Genomic DNA, 27,328 nt, shown 5'->3' on the forward strand with positions numbered 1-27,328 from the left:
GTCACAACATTTACTCTTAGGGTTTGCTGATTATGTGCGATATATGTTTTTTGAATTATCTAATAAAGTTTCAATTAGAAAAAATATGGAAATATATATATATATATATAGAAAATAGAGAAAACTATGCAGTTTCTATATCTATAGCAACATGAAATCTATATGAATGAACTAATATGCATTACATAAAATAGAAAGTTTTAAGGGTAAGCAAGTATAGGCTACGGTGCAAATTGTACAAAGTATGAGATAATATAGAAGAGAAGAAAATCAAAGTTGTACCTTCAGTATTTTTTAGGGTCATTTCCATGGGTGCATATGGGGTATCCTCCGACATTGCTTCCAGTTCATTCCTGGTCATATATTTAAGCAACTCCTGACCGATCTGGGCGTGCCTTGGGTCTTCAAACACTCTTTGCGGTGCTATCGACTGCTGGTGCATTTGTTGCGACCCCCTTCCCGGGCTCCCTGGCCCCGATTGTAAGGGTATGACAGTTTGCTTTGAGCACCCACCGAATTCCGGTGTCATGTTCCCGCTGGTAGTAGTGTTGTGGACCGGGGGCGGGGTCTTAATCAGTTTATGCACACCCCTTTGGTGGCTGGGGCTATCGCCTGGGGGCGGACTCAGGGACGAGTTGATGGGCTGGAAATGCGACCCTGGGCCTGGAATCTCCGTCCTACAGGATTGCTGGGGGAGAAGCGGTGGTGGATAGATGGGGACGGGCGAGTTGTTCCCGGAGAGGGGCTGATTGAGAAGCGGGCTCTGCTGGTGATTGCGCGGAGGTACCGGAGGACAATGATGTGTCGCCGCGGCCTCGCATTCCTCACACGCCCCTGGGTTGATTTGGACATACGCCTGAGCGTGCTGGTTCGGGCTACTGCCCCTCCGGTAGAAGGAAGACTTGATGGACCCGGGATGGGAGGGGGGCAATGAACCCCCAGGAGAGTCCATGTCTGTTGGGGGCTGCTCAGGGGGTGGGGGCAGGAACTCCGCCCAGTTTCGCTGAGGTTGTCTACCGGGTGTGGTAGCGTGAGGATGTCTGCATCGCTTGGATGCTGAGCTGCATCTTGAGTACTGACTACCTTGGTCTGAGTAACCCATATCTAAAATCAAATCAAAACATTCCTTCAATAGCAAACTTCTACTTCAAACCTTTTTGCTTATACCTTAAACTATTTGCCTCCTTATATTCCATCAACATTTTTTAAAATGAAGAACTTTGTTTTTCCTGGTATTTATTTTCAAATATTGCATGGGTTCATGATGAGTAGAGTTTGGAATTTTGGTGAACAACACCACGAAAAACTGCAATACAACTGCAAAATTGTCCCAAGAAACTGTGTTTTTATATGTTTGAAAACTTATAAAGGGTTAAGGAACAACTCCCAAATTCCAAGTCTTCAAAGTCATCATGATCAATTAAGTGGCAATTAACATTAGAAATATTCAAACTAGTTATAACAACAAGTCATCCCTGTAAAGAATCGAAAGTGAGAGTAACAGTTTCTAATGTCCCTCAGAAATAGTTGATAAGGCATCTTCCAGAAACAACTTCAATAAAGCTGTCAAAAGAATAAGTTCATAAAAATGAAAAAATAAAAGTAACGAACCTCTGTCTGGTACAGCCGGTGGGCCATCGTAAGGGGCGTGCCAACCCCGGGGGCTACCATGCCCTCCAGGCTTCACCATCCGACCGGGTCGACGCCCATCTCTATTCGACGACTGCCATGAGCCCGACCACTCCGAACTATTATCACTGCAGTTCTGTCGTCGGGCGGGGTACTCTCGCATGTTGGGAGGTTGGACGAGGGTCGCCGAGGCGTAAGGTTCGGGGTCATCTGATATCTGGTGGTGGGGGAAGTGAAGGTGCTGGTTGTACTGGGGCGGAGGTCGTCCGGAACCAGGGCTTGGAATGATAGGAAGGGTGCTGCCGGCATGCATGCACATTTCTTCATCCATCTCGGCCTCATTTTCAACCACTGCATACTCCGGTGAGCTGTAAGTGTGATGTGATACAAAGATTGACATACATAGAAAATTGAGAAGAAATATATTTTATGCAGAAGATAAAGTAAATTCCTGAAATCATAGTGGAATTGTGATGAGCCTTATATATTTGATTCAAAGAAGATTACGACTACTAAGAGTTAGCAGAATTTTACAAGTGTGTAAGAAAGAGAGAGAGGGGGTAAAAGGAAGAAATGGAGAGGGACGGAGAGGAAGTTACGCTGAGAAGGAACAGATGAAGGTGAAGAGAAGAGATGGAGCAAGGACAAGAAGAAAAAAGAAAGAAGGAGAGAACGGGAACAGATCAGGGCAGGGAGATACAGATGAAACGACAAATACAATATGCATAAATGGGGATACACAGATGACACAGACACCGACTGGGAGTGTGGAACATCCGTGCAATCTATGTCACACTTATTAAGATGCCCACTCCTAGATGACCAATGGTGCCTAGAAGACCTAGTGGCAGCAAATAAGAAGGCTCTTCAGTGTACATTAAGAGCCTGGCAGAACATTTGATCTCAGATGATGGACACGAAAGAAAATACAAGAAGAGAAGCTAAGAGGGAGGATTTCACGATGGAGATTCTTAACTTGGATGCATCATCGTTCCATGGAATGTACTCAAGCAAGATAGAGAGACAGAAAGATGGAAGGAAAGAAGGAAGGATTTCAAGGTGGAAGGAAAGAAGGGTGGATTTAAAGATGAAGAACCAGAAAGATGGAAGGAAAGAAGGGTGGATTTAAAGATGAAGAACCAGAAAGATGGAAGGAAAGAAGGGTGGATTTAAAGATGGAGAACCAGAAAGACGGAAGGAAAGAAAGGAGGATTTCACGATGGAGATTCTCACCTTGGATGCATCATCATTCCATGGAAGGTACTCAGAGTAGGGAAGGATGAACCAAATCCTGAACTGCTCTGACTATCATGCGTGAGGTGCGTCTCTTTGCTCACCTGACTCTGCAGGTGGGATGGATATTTGGGATCTGAACAGAGAAAGAAAAAAAAAATCAAATTATTGATTGATTTGTTTGAATTTAAATGTATAAGTAAACTTGATTCATATACTGCTTGTAAGTATCGGCTTGCATGGTGATGTAGATATACAGTAGGCTTGCGGATGCACCATGTGAGAGAGAGGGAGGATTGAGGAGTCTACACCAACAACTACACCAACACATCCTTTTCAGGACTACACACACTCGAGAAAGATTACTGAGAGTCCTTTTCAGGACTCCTCAATCCTCCCTCTCTCTCGTATGGTGCAACCGCAAGCCTACTGTATATTCATTCATATACATGAACATTTTGTTTCACAATACATAAATAAAACAATTATATAAACAAGAAAAAGTGGTATAGTTTCGCAAGTAATCACAAAATAACAATAAACAATGTAGCTTGTATATACAGTGGTAAATGATATTATTGTATTTCTACATCTATTCATCTTTGACTATAGTGAACAATTGTGCCAAACTCATCTAATTTCCATGTACATGTGTAAAGTATTTCATTTGTGTCAAAAGATTACAAATAATTTCATGCAATAGCTAGTTTTTCAATCTTTTTACAAAATGCATGATAAGATGAAAATATAATAATCAGCTAACTCTTAATACAGATTAATTTTCAAATACACAATAGAAAGTAGAAAAGATATTACATACATGGATATTAATATACATCAAGATTAATTTCTCTATCAATACAAAAATCATGATTATAGATGTGTTTATTTTGTGTTTTTATATCAATGCTATTTGTTAATGACTCGTTTCTTTGTTGCTTATTGTATCAAGACATAAATCATAATCATAGATGTGTTTTCTGCGTTTTGGGGGTTTGTTTATTAATCAATGCTATTTATTGATGATTCGTTTGTTTGTTGCTTACTGTAAACTTCTTGAAGCCAGACAGGCGGGGCACCGTTGGGCCACTTAGATGCCGGAGGGGCCTTGTTCTTTTCTAGGGTGTCGTCTCCGGAGGAACCATTGCCTGTACAGCAGTTACCCATACAACCTGTCCAAAGAGAACATTCCCCACCAAGTTAATTCAAGTCTCTTCACATGTCTTCTTGTATTTATGATCTATATGACCTGGGGAGTGTTTCACAAAGACTAAGATCAACTTTAAGTTGGACTTAACTATGGCAGGCCATTCATGCCACTGGTTGCTCTCACCATTATGATCTGTAGATAATATTTTTTCCTTTAATAATGAACTATCAAAGAATGTAAATTCTGTAGATTTGTGACCATTATTTGTATGTCCCTTGAGAGACCAATGCAAGTAAATGGTAAGAGAAATAGTGGCATGAACGGCCTGCCATATTTAAGTCGAACTCTAAGTCGATCTTAATCTTTGTGAAACACTCCCCATATATATTCAGATGCACATTATTGCCCGTGCAACAATTACCTATGAATTCCAAATCAAAAGACTGCCATATTTGGTCATACTAGGTATATTCCTTTTGAAGAAGACACAATAAGCTACAGGGTTATACTGTTGGGCTTGGACTGTGCTGTGTGATTTGACAATTTGAAATTGAGAGTTGAACATGCATTTCCCATTCTTGTAAAAAACATTCTTTATAAAAAATAAAAGATAAATGTTAAATTTGAAGGATTTTGTTTGTACCTTGGTGGTTATGTGAGTGTGGAGGACAATTGGAAGTCCATGTGTGCTCCCCTTCCGGATGAGCCGTCCCATTCAGCTGAGTCGGTCTTGCGGCCCTGTAAAAACAGAGAGAGAGAGAGAGGAGTTTGAAGTTTATGTGTTCCACATTTACATCAAAAAACAATTTAGATTTTTTTTTTGTATACAAGCGTATAAGCGTAGATTACACACCCCCAAAAATTAAAGATTTTAAATCAAGTATAATGTACAGAAAATATGTACAAAGTTTTGAAATATATAGATATGACAGGCAAGATAAAAAGCTGTGGGAGAGTAGATACAACAATCAAGTCCCTGAATGATACTTATGGATATTCTAACAAATTATCAATGAATTAATCCATTCCAAATGTTAAAATAGACATCAGCTCTTGATTGAGTTGGTCTAGCAGCCCTACAAAAACATAAAAGAGAGAGATAAAGACAGAGAGAGACAGACAAAGAGACAGACAGAGAGAAAGAGAGAGAGAGTGTGTATGTGAAACAAAAGATGTCTATGAATACTATCAACAGGACATTCTAAGAAGCTGAATCAATGAATTTATATACTTTGAATGTCAAAATGAAAATTGTAAAGTGATATTTGATTGATCTTAATTGATCTTAATTGATCTAAGTTTCCAAAGTCAGCAGTGATATTCTAATAATTGTTGCAGTTCTTCTCCATAGGGAAGCATGCACACAACAAATATACACAGTTTACATACAGAAACTTGACATAAAAGGCAATTAGTATACTCACATATTTTGAACTGTAACATTGTCCTTGCTTATCATACCTGTAGAAAAAAATCGGAAGAAAACAAAGAAAAAGTTGATTTGAAGAAAAGCTGATATTCAGGACAGCAATTATTAGAAGTTTTATTAAATGTTAAACAAGGAAATTAAAATTAACCATATAAAAAAAGTTTGTGAATAAATTTTATTTACATCATACTATATTTATATATAATTTTTTTTAATTTAAAACATTTTCAGAGATGAAATGAAAACTGCCTTATTCTTATGAAAGCTCATTTGCTTGATTCAAAATGTTTGTATGTATTCCATCTGTTTTTTAGTTTAGGATAATTGTGGATGGTTGAGTAGGGTTAAATTTGAGATTTTGGCAATGATCATGACAAATTCAGCTTCTGATCTAGCCCTTCAAAGACCAATATTTTGAGGCCATGACTTTGACCATGACCTTCATAACTTGACTTTGACCCTTGACCTACCATTTCCAACAGGCGAGCAAGGTTTCTTCTTGTGACGACGCCAGAAGAGGAGAAAGATTGATGTGATGACGAAGAGGAGGGCTAGGGCCACTGCCGCATAGAACCAGGGCTCTGATAAGATGTCCATCCCACCCCCGGAGTCCAGACCGTCATTACTGCCTCTCTTCTCTGGGTCATCAGGACCTACAAGATAAAGATGGAGATGAAGATGATAGTAGTAGTAGTGGTGGTTATTTTATCCGACTGCTAAGAAAGCATATTATATGCTTGTTAGTAAGCAACCAGAGGACCGACGGCTTTAGGACCTCTCTAAGGGTAATGAGGATGAATGCCTTACCAAAGGGCACTAGCGCATCGACTTGGTTTCAAACCTGGGTCACCGGCTTACGAGACCACTGCTCTACTAAATGAGCTATCGCACCTCCATGATGATGATGATATTTCTTAATAAAGAAGAGGCTTAATTATTGCCACTGTCTTTTTTTTAAATTTTAACATTCCTGTAAGAAGTACATGTTTATGTTGCAATGAATTACATCATACAACATAAGAAATTTGTACACAATGATGATTTTTTTTTTTTCATTGTGACACATAAAACCTGTTCTATATTTGAAAGGTAAATTCTGAAAAAAGAAACCAGTCTTTACCTGGAGGCAGGGTGACGTAGACGATATCACTGAAGGGTCCCATCCCTGCGATGGTATAGGCCGCGACCTTAACCCCATACTGTGCTCCGGGTCGGAGGTTAGGGACGGCGACCTCCAACGTGCGGTTATTCCTGGTGGTGATGTTGGGATGATGGGGCGGGTTCTCGCTGAGGCAGAAGATGTGGTATCCAGCGATGATCCCAGGGACCTGGTTGACTGCGGGAGGGCGCCAGCTGACCTTGATGGACGTGGAACCGTTCTGACGAGCTTTGATCGAATTTGGCGGGGCTCTTGGAACTATACAAAAGAATGAACAATAAACATTTGGTTGCTTGAACTTTCAGGATACTTTTTATTTCTTTGATATTGTTTGATCTTACCGAGTCACTTTAGAGGGCAGAGCAATGTCATTGATCATGACAGGAAAAACGACAGGACCTAATAATGTTCCTTGGGGTACTCCGCAAGTGAGATTCAAGGGGGGGGGGGAGGAGATTGTCAATTAATGAATTTGTTTGAGTTGTCAATTTTAGGGCTTTCTCACTATGCATCCTAACTGCTGAAGAAGTGTTGCCACTTTTGCAATATCGAAGATTCTCCCTCATTGTTAGATACTGGTAAGAAGTGCATCACAGTCATGTTCTACAATGCTCTTTGACTATCAAATAACTTGAATTAATATTTGACTGAAAAGTCACATGTACAGCAATCAAGAGACAAGGGAGGGTCAACACAACAACATATATGTAACAAGTGCTTGGCTACAGTGATGGCAATCAGTCACATGATCGATTGAAACCACTTCTTGACAATTAGCTTCATCTTTTAACGAATGAGCCCAAGAATATGCTTGTTGAGAACCCATATACTCAAGTACAAATAAAAAAAAACATCCTCCAAAGCATTCAACATCATAATCCTAGTTTCTCATTGAAATATGTACTAAAGGAACCTGCATCTGCAAAGACCAACTTTTGTGTTTCCCTTGGGTGGTCGCTATAGACAGGTTTGACTGTATTTCTTCAAGGAGACCCACTTTCAGCTCCAACTTCTAAACGAGAATATGCAGGGGTGAAAGTGAGCAATTAACCCCCTTAACGACGCCCCCCTTGAGTAAAAAAAAAAAGAGGATTCGTGGAAAAAAACATCTAACAACATTCCCCCCCCCCCTTTTTGAGTAAGAAAAATTGGGAAATAATAGGGGGGAATCAGGTAAAAACAAAACAAAAACAACAACAAATCTGGTTAAAAAAAAAAGGGCAGAGAAAAAAAATCGGGAAAAAATTGGGAAACCGATTTAAATTGGGTTCTTATCAGGCCTGGTCACAAAGACTTCTCCACTCTGGACTCACCATCCTGGGCTGTCTTTATGACCACCTTCCTGCTCTCCCTGCCTCGATGCCATGCCCCGTGGTATGGCTGAATGGTGATCGCATACTCTGTCCATGGCTGCAGCCCGCCCTGGACGGCGGTCTTGTCGTTGACCACTCGGTTCATCTCAAAGATGCCCGGAGCCTTGACCTGGGGAGTCACCTTGAGGTAGTAGCCGTCGATGTAATCCCCGTTACGAATAATCTGGGAAGATATCAATGTAAGAATGTGAAGTTAATATATTCAAGCCACCATGATAATGATCGTTCATTACTTAAAAATATTATTTTAGAGACGTATTCTGATATTATATTTCCATAACATTACAAAGATTGGACAAGAAAAATCTTCCATGATATTAATCATGAAAAAATTAATGTGCTTCTAACATGTTTTCATTTTCATGGAATAAAGGCTTGCTCAGATATGGCAAATTAAGCTGCAGCAAATCTGTAAATGAATAGCAGCTGGCAAATGTTGAAATGTCATGTTTTCATGAATGATTGCTAGACATGTAATACATCGATTTGGGGAAGCATCATTTACCTGCCATGTGACGTTAATGGCTTGTGTGCCGAGAACTTGGACTCTCTTGATATAGACCCCACAGTTATCCAACTTATCTTGCAGAATATCCCGGCTTTCAGCTCCTGTATGTTAAGAAAGCAGAGTCAAATGACGAAATTTTATTGTAATAACAATGAAAATAACATTAAAGCAACAGCAACAACAACTAGTGCTGTAGTCAAACGTTTAACCGTCCGGTATCCGACCGCCCATGGCGGATTCCGTTTTCAATTGGACGGTTTCGTTTTCCTGTTTTTTTTTTTTTTTTTAATTTTTTGTTTTTTTAATTTTTTTTTTTTTTTTTTTTTTTAAGTTTCCGATTTATGCCCCTCCACCTGGCAATGTCTCCCAGCTCAGTAATCGGTGTGATGACTTACCACTTGGAAACTAGAACAACACTCCAATTTGTCTGTCATCTTGGTTTGAAAGTAATCTTTGTAATAGATCTCAATATATATTCATCCAAGTTTAACACATGGTGTACCACAAGGTTCTATCCTAGGTCCTCTACTGTTTTCAATTTACTTTAATGATCTTACACATTATTCTAAAACGACATTGTTACTATTATTTGTGACTAGTTCACAAGCCCAAATCGGCGCCTTCAGTTAAATCACCTTCCTGCTTTTTCACACGGCCCCCCTTAAATAAATCGTTTAACCGAAAACCGTCCGGTTTTGACAGGCGGTTAAACGGAATTGGAGATATCCGTGATGTTACACAACTACCCCCCAAAATTCAGTGTTTTCATCCAGCAATTCAGCTTAAACATGACGGTTACTTTTGATGACATTAAACAATTATGACTTTGTAAATATCTTATTCCATATATCTGTATATCATGCAAAACTCCAATATTGTTTGAACGTTAATGTGAATGTTCCTAACATTTTTAACACCTGAATGAGATTTTAGAGCAAAATCTGAGGTAAAAAGACAAGGTGGACGATCAAAAGGGCAGGGTGCTTGTTTCCTGTCATTACGGTACGTGTTTTAATAAATGTGGTCTCTGTTGACCGCTATTCTTCTTTGATTGCTAATGTTTTCTATACTCTTTCACACTCATTATTATCTGAGGGGTCCACAATTTACAAGCTCTGCTTTTCAGTGGACCTCTCCATTTCCTCAAAATATAAATGCAGTTAAATTCATAATTCAATTTTTGTTTTCCTCAAATGTGCTAATTACTGTTAAGATTTGTTTATTACAAACGTAATGTTTTGTATGCATTTTACATTGAATTCGTTATTATGTATTGTATGTCATTGGAAATAAATAAACAAAAATGGAATAAAAGGAAGAAGAATAAAAAATTGTTACCCTCTGTAGCTGGTGTGGTGACCCCTGGCTCCGCGTTGGGGCCCGGCACCTCGCGATGGGTACCGGTAGGGGTGTTAGCAGCTATGCTGACGGGGCTCGGAGGGCCGTAGCCGTGGGCGTTGATCCCTCGTACCATGAAGACATACGTGAACCCTGGTTCTAGGTTCCGTACCTCGAAGGAGTTTCCTTGGATGCGTACAGCAGCCACTGTCCATCCTGAGGAAGAACATTTTATTTTATTTTATTTATTTTATTTCTGTTTGATTTTTTTTGTTTCACACTTTTACAAATATAAAACAAGCAAACATTGCAAATTTTACACATGACAAAAGAATATATGAAAATAAAGTAAGGCTAGCTGTCACTAATCGAAAACATCAAACAGGAGGGTTTACAAAGTGAGCAAAGCTTGATAGCATGACTACCCTCAATATAGGGTGATCTATCTATCAATCAATCTATCTTTCCATCTCCATCTCCTTATCCTCCTTCCTCACCTGTTATTCTATCCGGAGTAAAGTACTCCACCCTGTATCCAGTCAGCGACACTGTCCTGTCTGGCAGGGGCCTGGCGCTAGGCCAGGTGAGCCTCATGGTCGTCCTGGTGATGTTATCAACGATGGGAAACCCTGGTGCCTGAGGTAGCTGTGTTACGCTTGGAGCTTCGTGCACCTGCTCCGTTCCTGCAAATGCTCTCCCTGGTGAAAAGATGAAATACAGTTCAAGGGTAAAGTACAGGTAGATTGCTGTGTGATAAAATGGCTTTATACTCATATTTGGTTGAAATTCTCAATGTGGAGTATTTTCTACAGGTTGCATTGAGAAAATTGTTGTAGATACAAGTCTTCATAACCCCCCCCCCCCCCCCCCAAGGAAAATAGAAAAGAAATCATCACAATTAAGAAATATCTTGTAGAATATTTTCCTCACAAAATTTTAATATTTAAGCACCTGAGTGACAGATAGAGATAGAGAGAGTGGAAGAGAGAGAGGGAGGGAGGGAGGGAGGGAGGGAGAGAAATACAGAGAGAGAGAGAGAGAGAGAGAGAGAGGGAGAGAAATAGGGTTTGAGAGAGGAGCAGGAATGAAGGGGAAGAAAGCAGAGAAGAAAAAAAGATCATCTTCTTCTCTCCTATATTCACATTTTGGTTAGATAAATACCTCCCCCCCCCCCATTTTTTTTAATTGAAAAAAAAAAAAATCATTATTTATATAGCCCTTTATACGAAATACTTTCTCTAAACGCTTTGCGGATGTTATTACCCTGGTCATCAGGTTTCTTCAGGTACACTGTGCACCATCTCCACTCCCTAGGGAGTAGTGCTGGAGATCGAACCCATGACCTTTCCATTTCCAGTCAAGTACTTAAACGACACAACAAAGTCTTTTTTCAATGACAAATGACAAAAATCAGTGACAAATCTGCTGATTACCAATTGGAAGCAAGGATTTCAGTAGCTTATAACAAATAATATCAATTTTCACTGATGACCAGTTTTGTGAAACGCCCCCCTCCCCCCCTAGGAGATGGTGACTTACTGATGACTTGGAGTGATGAGGACCATTTGGTTGCTCCTACGCTGTTAGCAGCACTGCAGGTGTAACTTCCTGCATCATCCGGCGTCAGGGAGGAGAATTTGAGCGTTCCTGACCCATCCAATGTGATTCTGAGAGGAGGAGGTTTCAAGAATGAAATAAAAGGCATAAGTTTTGGTTTTGGATATTGTAAGTTTTTTTAATACATTGAATGTAGAAAATGGGATATGTACGTACATTCCCTGCTCCCCTCCCCCTCTCTCTCTCTCCTTCCCTCCCTCTCTCTCTCTCCCTTATTGAATATTCATCTGTCTGTACATATATAGCCTTCTCTCTCTCAATATCTTGATCTTTTGCAGTCTATTTAAATAATATTTTTTTACCTGTCTGTAAATGTACATATATATATCTCTCTCAATAGCTCTTTCTTTTGCAGTCTATTCAAATCATCTTTTTCTACCTGTCTGTACATGTTACTCTCTCTCTCTCTCAATATAGTTTTTTTAATTTTTTTTAAGTCATCTTTTTTTCTATCTGTCTGTACATATATATATATATATATATATCTCTCTCTTTCTCAATATCTCTTTTTTTTTGCAGTACATTACATTTTTTTGCTTTCTATCTCATGGTACCTTTTAACCTCTCTGAATCTCTGTTACACTTGCCCTCTCTCTCTCTCTAAGATGAAGAGAAAGGGGAAATGCACAAGCATTTACGTGTTTATCATAACTTAGATCATATACAATCTATTCATGAAATTAAACCTGAAACCAAAATTGACATATTTTGAGTTGCATACTCTTTTCTCACTCTTACGTTACTTTCTCTTTTTGCTATTTTTTTTTTTTTTCCTCCTCATTCAATGTAACATATGAGTGAGAAAAACAATAAACAAAACCGGTAAGCAGAAAGAGGAATTGGAACATAGATGAACAAAACAAAATTGATCTATTACATGCAGACATTCATAATGCCCAACAAATTCAACCAGCTGCCGCTTAAGGCGCTTACAAAAACAGATTCAAATTAATATAAAAAATACTCTGAAAGTGCTTACATGCAAGTTATATGCACTTTCATCATAGCAATGACTTTCTACATTCGTGTTATTCCCTGTATCATTTTCCCCCATATGGTTTAAAACCCCCAACCCCACAAGAATAAAATCTACATGGTTTTATACATGGTTTAGAAGGCAATGGTACTGGAAGAGTTAACATGCAATTGAGGTATTCATCTTTCAATGTAAGTATATTGACTGCTTTTTTTTCTTCCAGACAGACCACACCGGCGAAGGGAAACACGTCATTTTGTCGTCGCAAATTTCTTTTAATCAACTTACACCCCTCATTTCTACCATAAGTGTGCAGTCTTGAGTGAATAATGCCAGAATAATAGTTCTCAGAATATCTTTTATTTCTTTCTCTCCTAGCTGTATTTCATTTCCTTTCTTTTCAAGAATGTATTCAGCCCTTTTTATCTTTCTCTCTCTTGGTTCTGAAAGACTTGAGATAACTATGGCGTAAGAAATATAGTATTGGTTCTTAATGCAATTTACTGTTGATGAGAGGCAGCGCAGTGGAAGAAATTGAAGCAGAGAAGGAAAATTCTCTTTTCCCCTCCTGCACGATCGAGAAGTACACTTGGTACAAAATCTCGTCATATTTGTATTTGAGAAGGAATTCACACCAAAAGTACAAAGAGCTTGTGAGGTACATTACGGAGTACCTTTTCTCATTCATTTTTCCAACAGGGTTTTGAATATTTTTATATTTAAGAGATGCTTTATGTAGATTATTATACGTTCACCATAAGATAATTATTGCAAACACACTGGGCATTGGGTAAATTTTCAATCCTATCTTAAAATAAAATCTCAGTGATACCTCTCACATATCTACAGAGCAGCCAGGAAATGAGTTTAAGCCAAACATATGTCCATGTTTGTATATATGACCAATCAATTTTTAATATGAATATATGAATATAAAGGTATAATATTTATATACTTCATGCATGTAGATACAGTATTGGAAAATTTGTCACCTTGCTTAAAGGCATCGTTTAACAATGTTAAATCTGAGATGCATGGCCCTACATGTTATCAGTGTTTGTCTTATGTTGTAATATTGAAGCCCTAAAAAAATTGTGCTTCAAATTGATCATAAAGTGCATCAAAAAAGTAACAATCTTAGAGTGACCGGTTTTACCATACTCATTTCCCCCAATAGACTGTAGTGTTATACAAACCGTTAAGAATTCTGAAATTTCTAAATCCAATCATAGATATCTTGATAATCAGAAACTGAAGCAAAATTACCCGATCCCTTTAACAGAGTTAGCTGTAGATATTGCTTTGCTACGTACCTGGTTCCCACAAGCTGTAAAGGCGCTCCGTCTTTCAGCCAGTCGATGGACGGTTGGGAGCGTCCTTCTGCTTGGCATATCAGTTGGGCGGGGCTCCCTTCTACTAGCGTCTGATTGGACGGTCCGATGTGGATGATGGGCGGTAGGGGTAGGTTATCGTCTGGAGAAAGAAAACAAAGGGTTGTATATTGCATCCTTCAATCCAAAGTATCGTCTAGAAATAATGAATGTACTCTGCATCACAACAGAATTTACCCCTTCTGATATCTGCTATTCTAAAGCTATGATGAAAGTAATTATTAGTGGATTTGTTGACAATTCTTCAATGGTATGGGGATAAGAACATTAGTAAGAGGAAATGGGTATTAAAACAAAAGGTAAAGGCAAATTAAAAGCTGGAAAGAATTTATGTTTAGACACAGATTGAGAACAAGGAAGTGAAAGAGAGGTAGAGAGTGAGAGAGAGTGAGAGAGAGAGAGAGAGAGAGAGAGAGAGAGAGAGAGAGTGAGAGATAGAGATAGAGATAGAGAGAGAGAGAGAGAGAGAGAGAGAGAGAGAGAGAGATAGAGCCTGTAGATTAACAGCAATAGGAATAAAAGGGTGGAAGAGAAACTGAAATGAAGAAGAAAAAAATCCTGAAGGAAATAAAAAGTAAAGGGGATTTAGAGATGGAGAGAGACATTGGGTGAAAATGAGAAATGAAAAGAGAGAGAGAAATTGAGAAAAGTCTGGAAGGTAGATACACTGCAAGGAGTGAGAAATGGAGAGAGATGGAAGGATGAAAAGATAGATAGAGAGATAGATAAATAGAGAGGCAGACATAGATACTGTAAATAAATAGAGAGACGCGTGGGAGAGAGAGAGAGATGAAGATAGATGGAAGCATGAAAAGACAGATAGAGAGATAGATAGATAGATAGATAAATAAAGAGGCAGACATAGATACTGTACTTAAATAGAGAGAAGGGAGAGAAAGTAAAAGATGGCAAATACATGTAAGACAAAAATAGCAAAAGCTAAGATGAAGAAGAGACCAAGAATAGCAAACGAATGAAGAGGTTTAAATGATGATGGTGATGAGAGTAAATTTGAGCTAAACTAGGTTAAAGTGTTCCCCAAACACATCGATAGGAGCCCAGGGCAGAGCCCAACTCGGATTCTCTATCAGACATACAAGAAGGGAATGAAGATTGGTTTAATAGAGGCTACCAGAGAGGGGGTATTGACCTCGAACTTGGATGCGGAGAGGTGATGGCATCTCAAAGCTGCAAGATGAGAGGAAGGAGATGGGTAATAACGAGAGTGAGAGATGTTATCTGAGTTATTAACCAGTTGAATAGGATTTTATTCTCTGGTATAACACATACCATATGTCCTTAGACTCCCTTCCGCATTATCTTGGATACAACCCCAAGATTTAATGGTTTAAATGAATGTTATATTGAGTAAGAGGAAAAAAGATGATTCTGGGAGGGGGGCATGAAAACCCATGATATATATTCTTGATGGCCCCTAAAATTTACACAAAGATGAGGAGGAGAAGAAAAGGGATAAAGACAGACAAAACAGACAAGAAAAAGAAAGCTAGAAAGACAAATGTGAGAGAAACATGTACATGTCCACACAAACATGGGACAACAAATTGAGAAAGTGACAGAAAATGAAAAAAATTCTTCCTGAAAGGGTTAAACAACAATGTCAACAAGATACGCCATACAGTAACTTCTAAGAACTGTCTTCCAACTGTTAAAGTCAAAAGTGAAATGACAGCTTAGCTTCTAATCATCTTTCCTATCCTTCTCTCATCCATATCCATCTCTCTCTCTCATCTGTCTCTCTCTGTCTCTCTCTCTCTCTCTCTCTCTCTCTCATCTGTCTCTCTCTCTCTCTCTCATCTGTTTCTCTCTCTCTCTCTCTCATCTGTTTCTCTCTCTCTCTCTCTCTCATCTGTCTCTCTCTCTCTCTCTCTCTCTCTCTCATCTGTTTCTCTCTCTCTCTCTCATCTGTTTCACTCTCTCTCTCATCTATCTGTCTCTCTGTCTCTCTCATCTGTCTGTCTCTCTCTATCTCATCTGTCTCTGTCTTTGTCTCTCTTTCTCTCTCTCCCTCTCATCTGTCTGTCTGTCTCTCTCTCCCTCTGTCTCTCTCTCTCTCTCTCTCCCTCTTATCTCTCTCTCTCTCTCTCTCTCTCTCTCTCTGTCTCTCTCTTTCTCATCTGTCTGTCTCTCATCTCTCATCTATCGGTCTCTCTGTCTCTCTCATCTTCTACCTCCATTCCATCTACTTCCAGGGGTGCCCCTCCCACCCATCTCGGATGATTGACACCCAAGACCGGCGATACCTCAGGTCACCACCGGTGGTATACCGTTGCGCCCCCGCGCGAGGGGCCGCGCTCCCCTGTCAACGGGGTCGCACATCCTGCATCTTGAAACCAAACACCGCCGCACCTCACCGACAAGCATCTGCCCAGTGCCGTGGTCAACCTCGGAATCGATGTCGGTCCCCGTAACGTGTAAGGTGTCGGGGAAGATTTGGAGGAGAGAACGTTTCAAACGGATGATGCTTTGATCCGTGGTGGTATATTAGTGAAGGACGTGAAACCACTACCAAAATGGAGAGCAACCGGAAGGCTAGCAAATGATACTCTTTATCTTATCTTTACCAAGCAGGGGGATCATTTGTCTTTAATAAATGGCAAGCTTCAGGCAAGCTACGAAGGCTCATCATTTTCAATTGGCAAATTTTGTGAGATTTTTTACATCTTTTCCTTAGCTTGTTAGCTCGTTTTCTGACATACAATTTTGTTTAATTGTTTAAAAAAATGCAATTTCAAACATACTTTATGTCAATGAAAAAGGGCCCCTACTTGGAAATTTCTAGCTGCCAGATTGAACAAGAAACAAACTGATAGAGAATAGGAAAAAAGCAATGAGAAAACAATCATTGAAGACAGAGAGGTGAGAGAGAGAGAGAGAGAGAGAGAGAAAAAGAGAGAAGGGGGAGGGGGAGAGCAATAGAAAAAGACAGAGAAAGATTGGGGTAAGGAAGAGTGAAAGAAAAAAATGGTAGGAAAGAGAGGGGTGGAGAAGGAAAGGGGGATGGAAGAGAAGGAAAAAGAGTGAGGGGACATATGCAAGCCAACAAGAAGAATACATCCAACAAACCAAGTCCAAATTGAGCTGGTCGACCAACAATCAAGCGAATCGGACAGCATGCTAATTAAGACGCATCCCCCTACCAACTTCCCAGGGACAATCGCGCGAGATCGACAGCGGGGCGATCGGGGATGATCGGGTTCTCCAGCGCGGCTCAGTTGCAGATCAAAGGAACTCCCTAAGTGGCGTTTACGTTTCTGTCGACGACGGCATTTAATAACAAGGCGAGTCAGTGACTTGTCTGTTCGTGTGCACAAGCAGGTTGCACAGTTCAACTGCGTTGGTTTTCTCTCTCTTTTTTTGTCATGTTTGGGAGGGGGTGGGGAGGAGGGCAAGATGTCTCCATTGCTATATCATGTTTTCGTAAAGGATAACTTCAGACAGTAGTCTCCATGTAAATTTGATGGCGAAACATGTGAAGTCACCAATGTGACATGTCCATAGGCAGAGTAGGTAGAGGAAAGGAATTACTTGGAAAAAAGAAAGAGGGGAAGGGGGGGGGGATGACATCTCTAGTGTCCTCGAGTTATGGAAGGGACTGCTGTTAAGTCAACGAGGGAGAACTTTAAAGATTGTCTGTCCATTTAGCAGACCTAAAAACCTAAAGTTCAACCAATCCAGTAATATACTAAAAAGGTCTTTTTTTACGACATTCTGACTTTGGGGTTGTAGTACAAAGTTGAAAAGAAGAGAAACAACCTCAAAATTTGAAAAAGGCATTGCATTTTAGCGGGGGTATACTTCATGCTATTTACAGAATGCCAATATTGTAGTATGAAGCACACACACACAAAAAAAGACACTGTAAACAAATTTACAGTACATGTATCACAAATGTCATAATACAGCACAAATACACAACTATCCCAGAATATCATCTACTCAGAACCAGAGGGGTCTAAACTCTGTGTTAAGGGATATGAGTGAACATCCTTCAGACTGGATAAAGCTTCACTTACCAAGAACCCTAAGATAGGCAGAATCCTCGACAGACCCCCTTCCGCTCATCGCCGAACAGACGTAGTATCCCTCGTTCTCTCGCGTGACCGAAAAAAGGTGAAGCCGACCGTCATTGGTCACCTCGAATTGTGCGTTACGGTCACCAGGGAACATGAGGGGCTGCAGAAGAGACAAAAAAAAGTAGAAACTTTAATGACAAATGTTACATATATTGTTAGAAACTTTAAAAGGCAGGGTATCTTATCAACATCACTGCCGTTAATGGTGTTCAGTTATCTCCACAGATCATTAAATGTGGAGTACCACAAGGGTCAAATTTAGGATCATTGCTGTAATTGCATACATAGAGCAATAATGTTGGTAGAACACCCTGCCTTAAAAATATATCTTTACATCTATTGTAACCATAATGTGTAATTATTTCATCATTAAATATCATGTCAAAACTTAACAAATAGCCTAGTATCTGTCCAACCTAACGTTAGGGAAATATTTTGTCTGTCTCACAACTATAGCACTTGAAAGATAGGGAGAGTATGCAAGTTTGATTTAAAATAGAGAAGAAGAAGGAAAGAAGGAGAAGAAGAAAAAGAAGAAGAGGGAGAAAAAAAAGAAAAAGAAGAAGAAGAAGAGATAGACAAAAGAATTAAAAAAAATAAGGAAGGAGAAAAATATTAAATTGCAAGGAAAAGACATGATCTCAGTACATTTTACTGTCAAATAAAATTTCATGACTTTTCTTTTCACTTTTTGTGATTTTCAATGAACCATAACAAAAGTTTTACTAAGTTGTTGCTTTCCTCGATATTGACACAGTGTCTCATGGGAAAACTCAAATGTCACATTTTCTGAAATATAAGGGTGAAATAAAAGTGCAGAGGGTGTGAAAAACAACAATAAACCATACTCCGATATTTCAAATTGTCAAATTTTCTTCCCCCTTTTTACTTGTCACATTTGGAACCTGAAAGATAAATGTATTTTATCTTTACGTGATGTGCAAGCGTAAGTATGAGTGTCATGAAAATCCATCACATTTCTTTAACTTGCTGGAAATTGCTGAAGCTTAGACGTGTCGGGATAAAGAAATATAAAAGCTATTTCTTGTATCACCTGCTTTATTCTGAATCAATAATATTGTATTTGTCATTTTCTTTGCATTAAAGTTGTCACATTTTTGCGCGGTTACAAAAAGCTATCACAAAATGAAAAGATTCCAACACTGCTAGCACCTGCTTTATCTGGGCGTTAGTGTCCAAGAAATCAAAATTGCCAATTTTAGAAACAGGTGTCCGTTTTGAAAGAGAACGAGAGAAAGACAGAAAATAGGGGAGAGAAAAATAGAGAGACAGAAAATAAGGGAGGGAAAAATAGAGAGATAGAAAAGGGAAAGTATAAAGAGAAGGAAAGAAAAGGATGGGAGAAAGAGAAGCAGGGAGAGAGAGAGAGAGAGGAAAACAGGGAGAGAAGGGGTATAAGCATTATGTCAAAATTATCAATTTAAGTAGGTGTCATACTTGGGAGAGCAAAAGAGAGAGGAAAGCAGAAAGAAAGAGAGAGAGAGAGAGAGGGAGAGAGGGAGAGAGAAAGAGAGAGATAGGGAGGGGGCAGAGAATGGAGGGATACAAACACGTTTAGAAATTCTAAAGGAAACTGGGTCTTCTCTGAGACACTTGGAATTGCAAATGACTTCTGAAATCAAATATGGACCTGAAGAATTTGACATTTGAGCGACTGCAAATCATGGCATCCATATTCAACCCCTTCCCCTTCTCGCCCGTTTTTTTTTCTTCCCTCGCTCTTGATCTCGTTCTCTACATCTCTCTACCCACCTCTGTTGGTTGTTTTGTTTCTTGTTTTCTTTATCATGATCACTACTACAACCACCAACTTCTTTCTTCTTCTTTTTCTATTCTTCTTTATTATCACTTCCTCATTCTTCTTATTTCATCTCCTTTTCTCTGTACCCCCTCTCTATCTTTCCATGCACTCCCCTTTATGTCTCTTTCTCCATCTCACATATTTTCTTGTTCTTTTCCTCAATTTTTCTCCCCTTCTAATTGTAACACAGTCTCCCCACCTCCCCTCCTCCCCTCCTCTCTCTCTCCCCCCCCCCCCCCCCCCCCTCTTTCTCTCTCTCATTCACTCTCACACTTTCTGCCTCTTTTCAACAACAGTCTGATCTTTCCTACATCTACCTCTTCTTTTCTTTCCCTTCATTTCTTTTATTCTTTTTTTTAAATAAATTCATTAAACTGTACATCATCCTTTAATAAATGACACGAGTATCGCTGAAAGCTATTAGCCTCATTTGTGATCATTTGGAAGGCAAGCACGCCAATCTCGCACAGGTGGCCACGGAAGTCAAAACAATTTTCCAACAAATTTGAAAATGGTGACAACACAGATTTGACAGTTGATACAGTAGCTACAGGGTGGATATCTGACCCTCCTATAATCATGAAATTAGAGCAGTTTCTCACGATTATTTTATTTCATTACTATCTGTGAGTTTTATCGCCTTTCCGTCTTATTATGTGCTTTCTCTCACCACTCGTTTCCCAATCGGAAATAACCTGATATTTTTGTGAATTTCTCTCGATTATTTACACACATATTTGTTAATTTCCCCTATTTTCCTCTCTATCCATTTATTCTACATATCTTTAAATTCTCCAACTGGGCCTATATCAAATATGTAACCCACAGTCTATATGAACTGTACCAAATTTATGGAAATGAGAGAATCCAGCAGTACAGTCACTCTCCCAAATATCTTTGCTTCTCTTTATTGTTACTGCATCATATATAATTCTTCAATAATATATCACACTGTAAAATTGTACATGTGATTTCTTTCTATAAAGCATTTTGTGAGATGGATTTTGTTCTTCTCCTCTGTGAAATTTTATTTAATTTCCTATTGCTGCTGAATTTGACCTATATTTTCTGAGTACTCCATACCCCTCTCATCTGTAGGACCTGACATGCTTCAGTGACACTCTCGACACATATCTTCACGAACCCCAGCTGACGGATCCTAATCCAGCTCTTTAGCGCCGTGACTCACGAAAGACGCGCTCCAGCCCTCGTCTGACGCGCAGACAAGGCGAAACATGACGGGAAATGCAAATGGGAGGTATCTGGCGCCGCGGCTTTCGGCCCGCGCCCTCGTAATCGAATGGTCGGCAACAGGTATGCGATTATTGAGGCAAGGTGTTCGGACGGGAAGGGCCTCTGAAGTGGGTGATTGATACGAGGATGTTTAGATGGATGTGGATGAGTAAACAGAATGATGATATTGTGTGTGTCATATTGAACAGGTAACCGGCTGGCAGGGGTAACAGTGACAAGTGGCCAGAGAGTGAGAGTGAGAAGAGGAGGAGGAGGAAAAGAGACAGGGGAGATGAACGTAAGAAAGAGAGAGAGAGTCTGTATGATGAGAGGGAGAATATGTAACAGGTGAAATACAAAAATATGCAGAGTGGCAGATGGACATTAATAAAGAAGAACGATAGAACGATGGAGGGAAAAAAAGAGAGAGAGAGATGGATGGAGAGAGACAGTACAGCAGGTGGAATTTTTTCTATACAGCAGCAATGTTTAACAGTTTCAATCCCACACTCACTCTAACTCAGTATTTACCAGGGTTACAACAACTTTCAGAGTACATCGAACACTGATAAAACTGTTTTGATAAACTGTTTTAAGTTTCAGTTTAGTACAACAGTTACTTATTTTCTTTATAACAACTTCCTAATTAACATCTGAGGGCTATATAAGCTCTCGCATGACGATCTCCTCAACTTAGTCAGCATCATAGCTATATATTTTAATGCAGGTGCGTAGCTTGGAGGGAGGGGCAGGAGTGAGCAAGCGAATCGCCTCTTATACAATGTTTTATATGGAAGAGTGTTTTCTTGTGATGTTCTGTAAATGTCACCAATGTCTATTTCTTTTAAAGCCTATCTGCACTAGTTTGGCCAGGAGGGATTAGACCTCCCTGCATAGTCACTGACAGGTGGTTAACTCATCAAATCAGCTCTCAATTAACATAAGAAAAAGGGGACCATGGTGGACCAATGGTCACCGATTAGGCATTGTTTGCTATATAGAGGGGCGAGTAGCTATAAGTAGTGCAGTGGGGCTTTAATGGACTTTGAACTCTGAACTTTGAACTAATCTTACCTTTGCACCTCGTTCCTTCCAGTAGATTGATGGAGTGGGAAGCCCAGTGGCCTGGCAGAGGAAGAACGCATCTTGACCTACGACCACGGTCCGATCCACCGGTACACGGGTGAACATTGGGGCAGCTGGGGGAGGGACAAAACAAGAATTAAATAACAATTAATTAAGATGCATTAAAAGTCTAGACTGTCAATTATTCAAACAGAAAATGTTCCAAATGTTGAAATTTTCCAGTATATACCATCTAATACCCCAGTTTATGAATTCAAATGAACTTTTCTTTGGTTAAATCAAGCAGAGATCCAATATTTTATCAATTACAACAAAATTTAATTAAAATTTCATTGAATAACTGGCAAAAGTGCTTGATAAAGTTTGTTGACTGACCCTCTGGTCTGCATTGACAATGAACCATGGTTTGATTCAGAGTTGCATCTTTTGAACGGTGAGATTAAAGGTTGGTCTGCAGATGTAAATAATAATCATATCTGGTTGATACATGTCTGTAAAACTGCTCAATTATACACATAAACACAATACTCAATTTGTAAAAATGCACATTTCAGCAACACCAACAACAAATATGCACTCCACACAAAAAACCCAAGATATTTCACATTTTCATACTCAACAAGCTCAACAACCTGCAAAAAAGGGGTTAAACCTAAATACAGCGGCCGATAACTCTCAAATGCACTATCCTTGGATTTCAGAAACTTGTTTTGTTTCCCCTTCTCCTTTCACCCAGAGCTGTTTTTTCTATAATTTTTGTCTATTTTCATTAAACATGATAAAATTCAAGCTGTCATGAAAGCCAACATCAAGTCTCCCATCTTTTATTCATAACAAAAACCAGCAAAAGGTCCCCCTCCCCCCCCCCCCCCCCATGCACACCACCGCATCATGATAGAGATTACCATCTCCTCATCTCTACCGGTATCTAAACCCTCTTGGAGAGAGAGCATCCTCCCCAATCTTTTCTCACCCCTCTCCCTCTTCCACCTGCGAAAACATTTGCACTCTCTCCGTGACTGATGCCCAGCTTAATACACCTAGGACAAATATGGGTTTAGATCGCTCTCAACGAGAATCTCCCCGGGCGCGTTTTATATACTGTGTAAACACCCAGCAGCTATTGTCGCGCCAGCCGCTGGATGCTTAACACATACATGAAGGTTTACCAACGAACAGGAGAAGGGAGGGGAGGTGGAGGCAAATGTATCTTTTTTTGTTTTGTTTTGTTTTGAGAAAGGGAAGACCGTATTGGTGCAGTCGTGTATCCCTTGCGGCGGGTATATATTTGCTGTGACATAAATAGTCTGTTGAGAGAATCGTCTGTTTGAGAGGTAGAAGGATGTTAAACTTGTATGAAATAATATCTGGTTAATGCCCTTCTGGCTCCGAAGGGCCTTAACTTTGTCTACATAGAATGCATTGCGATGCTTACAAATGGCACAAAATCGCATTTGATTGATGTGGACCTAGAATTATCTCATAATCCTATAAAACGGAGTCACACAATCATCCTTCTGGCTCTTGGCAGATGTCTTCCCGGTGATTTTGGAAGAAAAATATTCTGACACCATCTTTTTTGAGAAACATATGGTTGCAGCAGAATAAACAGAGGGTGGAATAATCGGGAGCTGGGGAGAAGTTGAGTCACTTTATGCTCATTTGATTTCAAGAGTAATTCAGGGATTCCATCACAGTATAGAGAAAGAGAAAGAGAAAGGAAAGAGACTAATAGAGAGAGAGAGAGAGAGGGGGGAGGAAGAAGGATAAGAAATGAGGGTGAATAGAGAAAGGGAGAAAAAGAGAGAGGGAGGGAGGGAGGGAGGGAGGGAGAGAGAGAGAGAGGGGGGGGGGGGAAGAGGTAGGAAGAAGAAGAAATGAGGGAGAAGAAATGAGGGAGAAGAAACTTAAAGAGAGAGAGATAGATAGAGGGGGAAGAGATAGTAAGAGAGAGGGAAGAGAGAGGGGAGAGAGAGGGGGAGAGGGGAAGATTGAGAAGAAATGAGGAAGAAGAAATGGAGAAATGGAGAGAGGTTGAGAGAGAGAGAGAGAGAGAGAGAAGATAGAGAGAGAGAGAGAGGGGGGAGGGGAGGAGGGGTGTGAGAAAGTCAAGAGGCACCATGAGTTAAAGAACTTACAAAAACTGTTACATTTCCTTAAGTAAAATAACTGCCCAATATAAATAACTTTTCTTTTACTGCAGGTCTCACACTTTAGTTTGAAATCGATCTTGCTCTGGTGTGAGGGTGAGAGAGGGAGGGGTTGGAATGGAGCTGCAGCACTGGGGCTCTATTTCTTTTTGCCATATTCAACATTCACATCTCTACCTTTCACATTTAAGTAAGAATTAAGGATTATCTGAAGAAAAATAATAAATGGAAAAGTAAACTAGAACGACAGCTTGCATCCCTTATGTTATTTTGCCCGCATCTCTGAAGCGGGGCTGCAATCGATATCTTTGATTGGTAAAGGTGGGAAAATCGGTCCCACAAACTTTGAAATGTTTCTTCCTAAAGACACATAAACCACACCGTGAAGCTTAAAAACAATGCTCTGGGCATGAGCATTGTACAAAACCTTATTTCTCTTATCTACTTGTACTTCGTGTATTTCTCTTTCCGATAAATGTCTTGTGATAATGTTTTGAGGTAACGCAATACCCATTAAAAAGGTTTGCGAAAAGCAGGTATCAATTCAATGTGGTCGGAGAAAGAAAGAATTTGGAACACTGCAATAATAGTTGTTTCCCCATCTGCTTTTCTGGGAAGAAAACTGAGAAATCCAGCCATGTTCAGGCTTTCTTAACTCTCACCATTGCTAAGTTGCTGTTGCATTATTCAAAGGAGGGATGCCAAATATCTAACATTTCTGGAAAATGAAAAGTTTTTTATTTATATTTATAAAGACAAATGAACAAATGAAAACTTTCACCGTAAAACCTCCAAGTCCGAGAATGACTGCTTCTCGCAGGATCAAAAATACTATTTTTCTCAATAACTTTTGAACTTCACTTAATTTGCTCAACTATTCATTTTGATGAATTTTTTTAAATTCCAACCTAAAGATCATTAATTTTGTTATGTAATAGCTACTTACTAAAAACTCAAACTATATATCTGTACAGGTTAGAATTCACACAATTCTTACAGTCACATAACAACATGTTTTGTGACTCTACTTTAAATAGACGTACACTTCCAGGGAATCACATTCCCCAATACCACTTGGCTTTCATGATTCTCTCTCTTCCTTTTGTTTAAAAAAACTGACATGTTTTTATAAACATATGATGTTTTGATATTTTGTAAAAATGAGAGGAGATAAATGAAACCAAACTGGATTCACTGAGCAAGAGCTGCCTTAAAAAAGGAATCCATATCAACTAAATCTACAACTCCGTGAATAAAATTACATTTGTCATCGGGATCAGTCGCTCAATATTCATCAACAACTAACATTTCACTTTCCTTGTAACCCCAATCGCTTGACTTTTATCCATCTCGCGATGGGTTAGGCCCGGCCCTGGCGAAGTCTTCCGAGGGATCTGCATTAAATCTGCTTTAAATCTCCTCCAGAATCAACCCTGCGTGGACTCAGAGAGTCAGATGATCGAGCGGGAGAAGAAGAGGAGGGATACGGGAGTAAAGGAGATGAAGGAGGATGGGAGGACAGATTTTGAAGAGATGGGGGAGATTTGAATAGATGCGGGGTATCTCTGGAGGTGAGAAGTATGACAGATGACGGCTATCTTGGCTTGTACCCTTGTCAGGTTAAAACTCTCATCCTTTTCTCAGTTTCACCATCCCATTAAAGCTGCAGTAGACGTGTTTCAAAGATCACTCATTTATCTCCTATCTCGAGAGCTTTCCTACTTCCCATAATTATTCATTGAGAAACATACTGTTATCTATAAAATGTAACAAATCATGCCATACTATTTGGATATTCACTGTAAATCCATGAAACAATATCAACTTGTGTAAAAAGAAATTGTACTATTATCTTATTTCCCTAAAATTCACAAACTCTTTGATTACTAACCATCACATAATACAATGAGAATAAATGCATACTGAAAATACATTCAACCTGCTCTAGCGACCACCTGTCAACAAAGACCACCTGTCAATAAAGACCACATTTTTCATTTCCCCGAAATATGGTTTCTCATTCAAACATGTACTAAAGGAACCTGTACATAAAGACCACCTGCCCATAGAGATCACTTATGTTGGTGTTTAGAGTCTGATGCATATTTCAAGTGATATTTTGATCTTCAGATAGAATATCAGAGATTGTGTTAATTGTTAAATTGACTCCATCCAACCTACTTAATAATAGAATTCCGATTTCTAAAAAGGACAACATTTCTCATCTCCCACATTGTTTTAACGACTCCTAATAAATCACTTTGGGTGTGTTATTGTGATTCGGTCTACAGCACATAAAAGACCTTCATGAAAAATTACATCCTCCTTTACAAGCCCGCTAATTCCTTTAAATGCTGATCACATCCGATATCGATTTGCGATAAGCTGTAAATTGAATCCAACGATCGCCTCTACCTGTGTCGATTACTCCCGATACGGATCGCCGTGATGGACGGCGCACGACCCCAAGGTTAGATCGGAAACCGACAACTCCCCGTGATTCACCTGCCTCCCTTAAACCGAGTCTCGGCGTGGTCAATTTGCAGCTCAGAGAACGAGACGAACGTGTCAAGGGTGCGGTAAGCCTCTGTGTGGCTCAGTAGCGAAGCCCTGACAGCGCTAGACCACAATGAAATGATCTTAATTGCTGGAGAATTTCCTGGGGCGATTTTTTTTTTCTTCTTGCGCTGGCTACATTGTAGCATGATAACAAGCAACATGTAATGATTCTGCAGCAGACAGATTCTCACTGAGTTACAGTTAATTCTACAAGCACTTTTTTAACCAATGAACTACCGAATTCTCCCATTCCCATAGGCTTTTATACAGGAGACCCCCGGTGCCCGTAGTCAGTGGTTTAAACCTTCATGTTTAGGAGATGCTTTCAACTCCCTCTGGCAGTATTTGCACTGTTTCACCATGTGAACACTGCAAGAGCAGAATTAGCAATCGACGCATCTAGGGGTTATAGTGAGTACTATTAGAATAAGTGCATGGTTAACATAAAATGGGCAAATGAGATTGTCACTGTAAAACTTCAGTAGCAACACTGCAAAGTGCTAACATATAGTACACATTACATAAACCCACTAATTTGCTTTTGCAGCATTTTGTTATGAATATTATTTTTTAATGAA

General features: G+C 39.6%; 1 protein-coding gene across 1 annotated transcript in view; it reads right to left on the reverse strand.

Moving 5' to 3' along the window:
- Nucleotides 1–27,328, reverse strand: part of LOC579816 (roundabout homolog 1) — a 35,989-nt gene that overhangs the window by 5,023 nt on the left and 3,638 nt on the right. The window contains exons 5-20 of the mRNA XM_030978250.1: nucleotides 22,030–22,154; nucleotides 17,841–18,000; nucleotides 13,726–13,885; nucleotides 11,359–11,486; nucleotides 10,317–10,517; nucleotides 9,820–10,035; nucleotides 8,479–8,582; nucleotides 7,914–8,136; nucleotides 6,562–6,858; nucleotides 5,912–6,094; nucleotides 5,437–5,473; nucleotides 4,656–4,750; nucleotides 3,909–4,034; nucleotides 2,863–2,998; nucleotides 1,612–1,997; nucleotides 283–1,104 (exon numbers count right to left, since the gene is read on the reverse strand). Of these exons, the coding sequence (XP_030834110.1) occupies nucleotides 283–1,104; nucleotides 1,612–1,997; nucleotides 2,863–2,998; nucleotides 3,909–4,034; nucleotides 4,656–4,750; nucleotides 5,437–5,473; nucleotides 5,912–6,094; nucleotides 6,562–6,858; nucleotides 7,914–8,136; nucleotides 8,479–8,582; nucleotides 9,820–10,035; nucleotides 10,317–10,517; nucleotides 11,359–11,486; nucleotides 13,726–13,885; nucleotides 17,841–18,000; nucleotides 22,030–22,154 (3,399 nt within the window). The remainder of the gene's footprint in view (nucleotides 1–282; nucleotides 1,105–1,611; nucleotides 1,998–2,862; nucleotides 2,999–3,908; nucleotides 4,035–4,655; nucleotides 4,751–5,436; nucleotides 5,474–5,911; nucleotides 6,095–6,561; nucleotides 6,859–7,913; nucleotides 8,137–8,478; nucleotides 8,583–9,819; nucleotides 10,036–10,316; nucleotides 10,518–11,358; nucleotides 11,487–13,725; nucleotides 13,886–17,840; nucleotides 18,001–22,029; nucleotides 22,155–27,328) is intronic.

Source organism: Strongylocentrotus purpuratus, unplaced genomic scaffold (genome assembly GCF_000002235.5).
Source record: "Strongylocentrotus purpuratus isolate Spur 01 unplaced genomic scaffold, Spur_5.0 spur5_scaffold_1, whole genome shotgun sequence".
In the NCBI taxonomy this organism is placed as follows: Eukaryota; Metazoa; Echinodermata; class Echinoidea; order Camarodonta; family Strongylocentrotidae; genus Strongylocentrotus; species Strongylocentrotus purpuratus.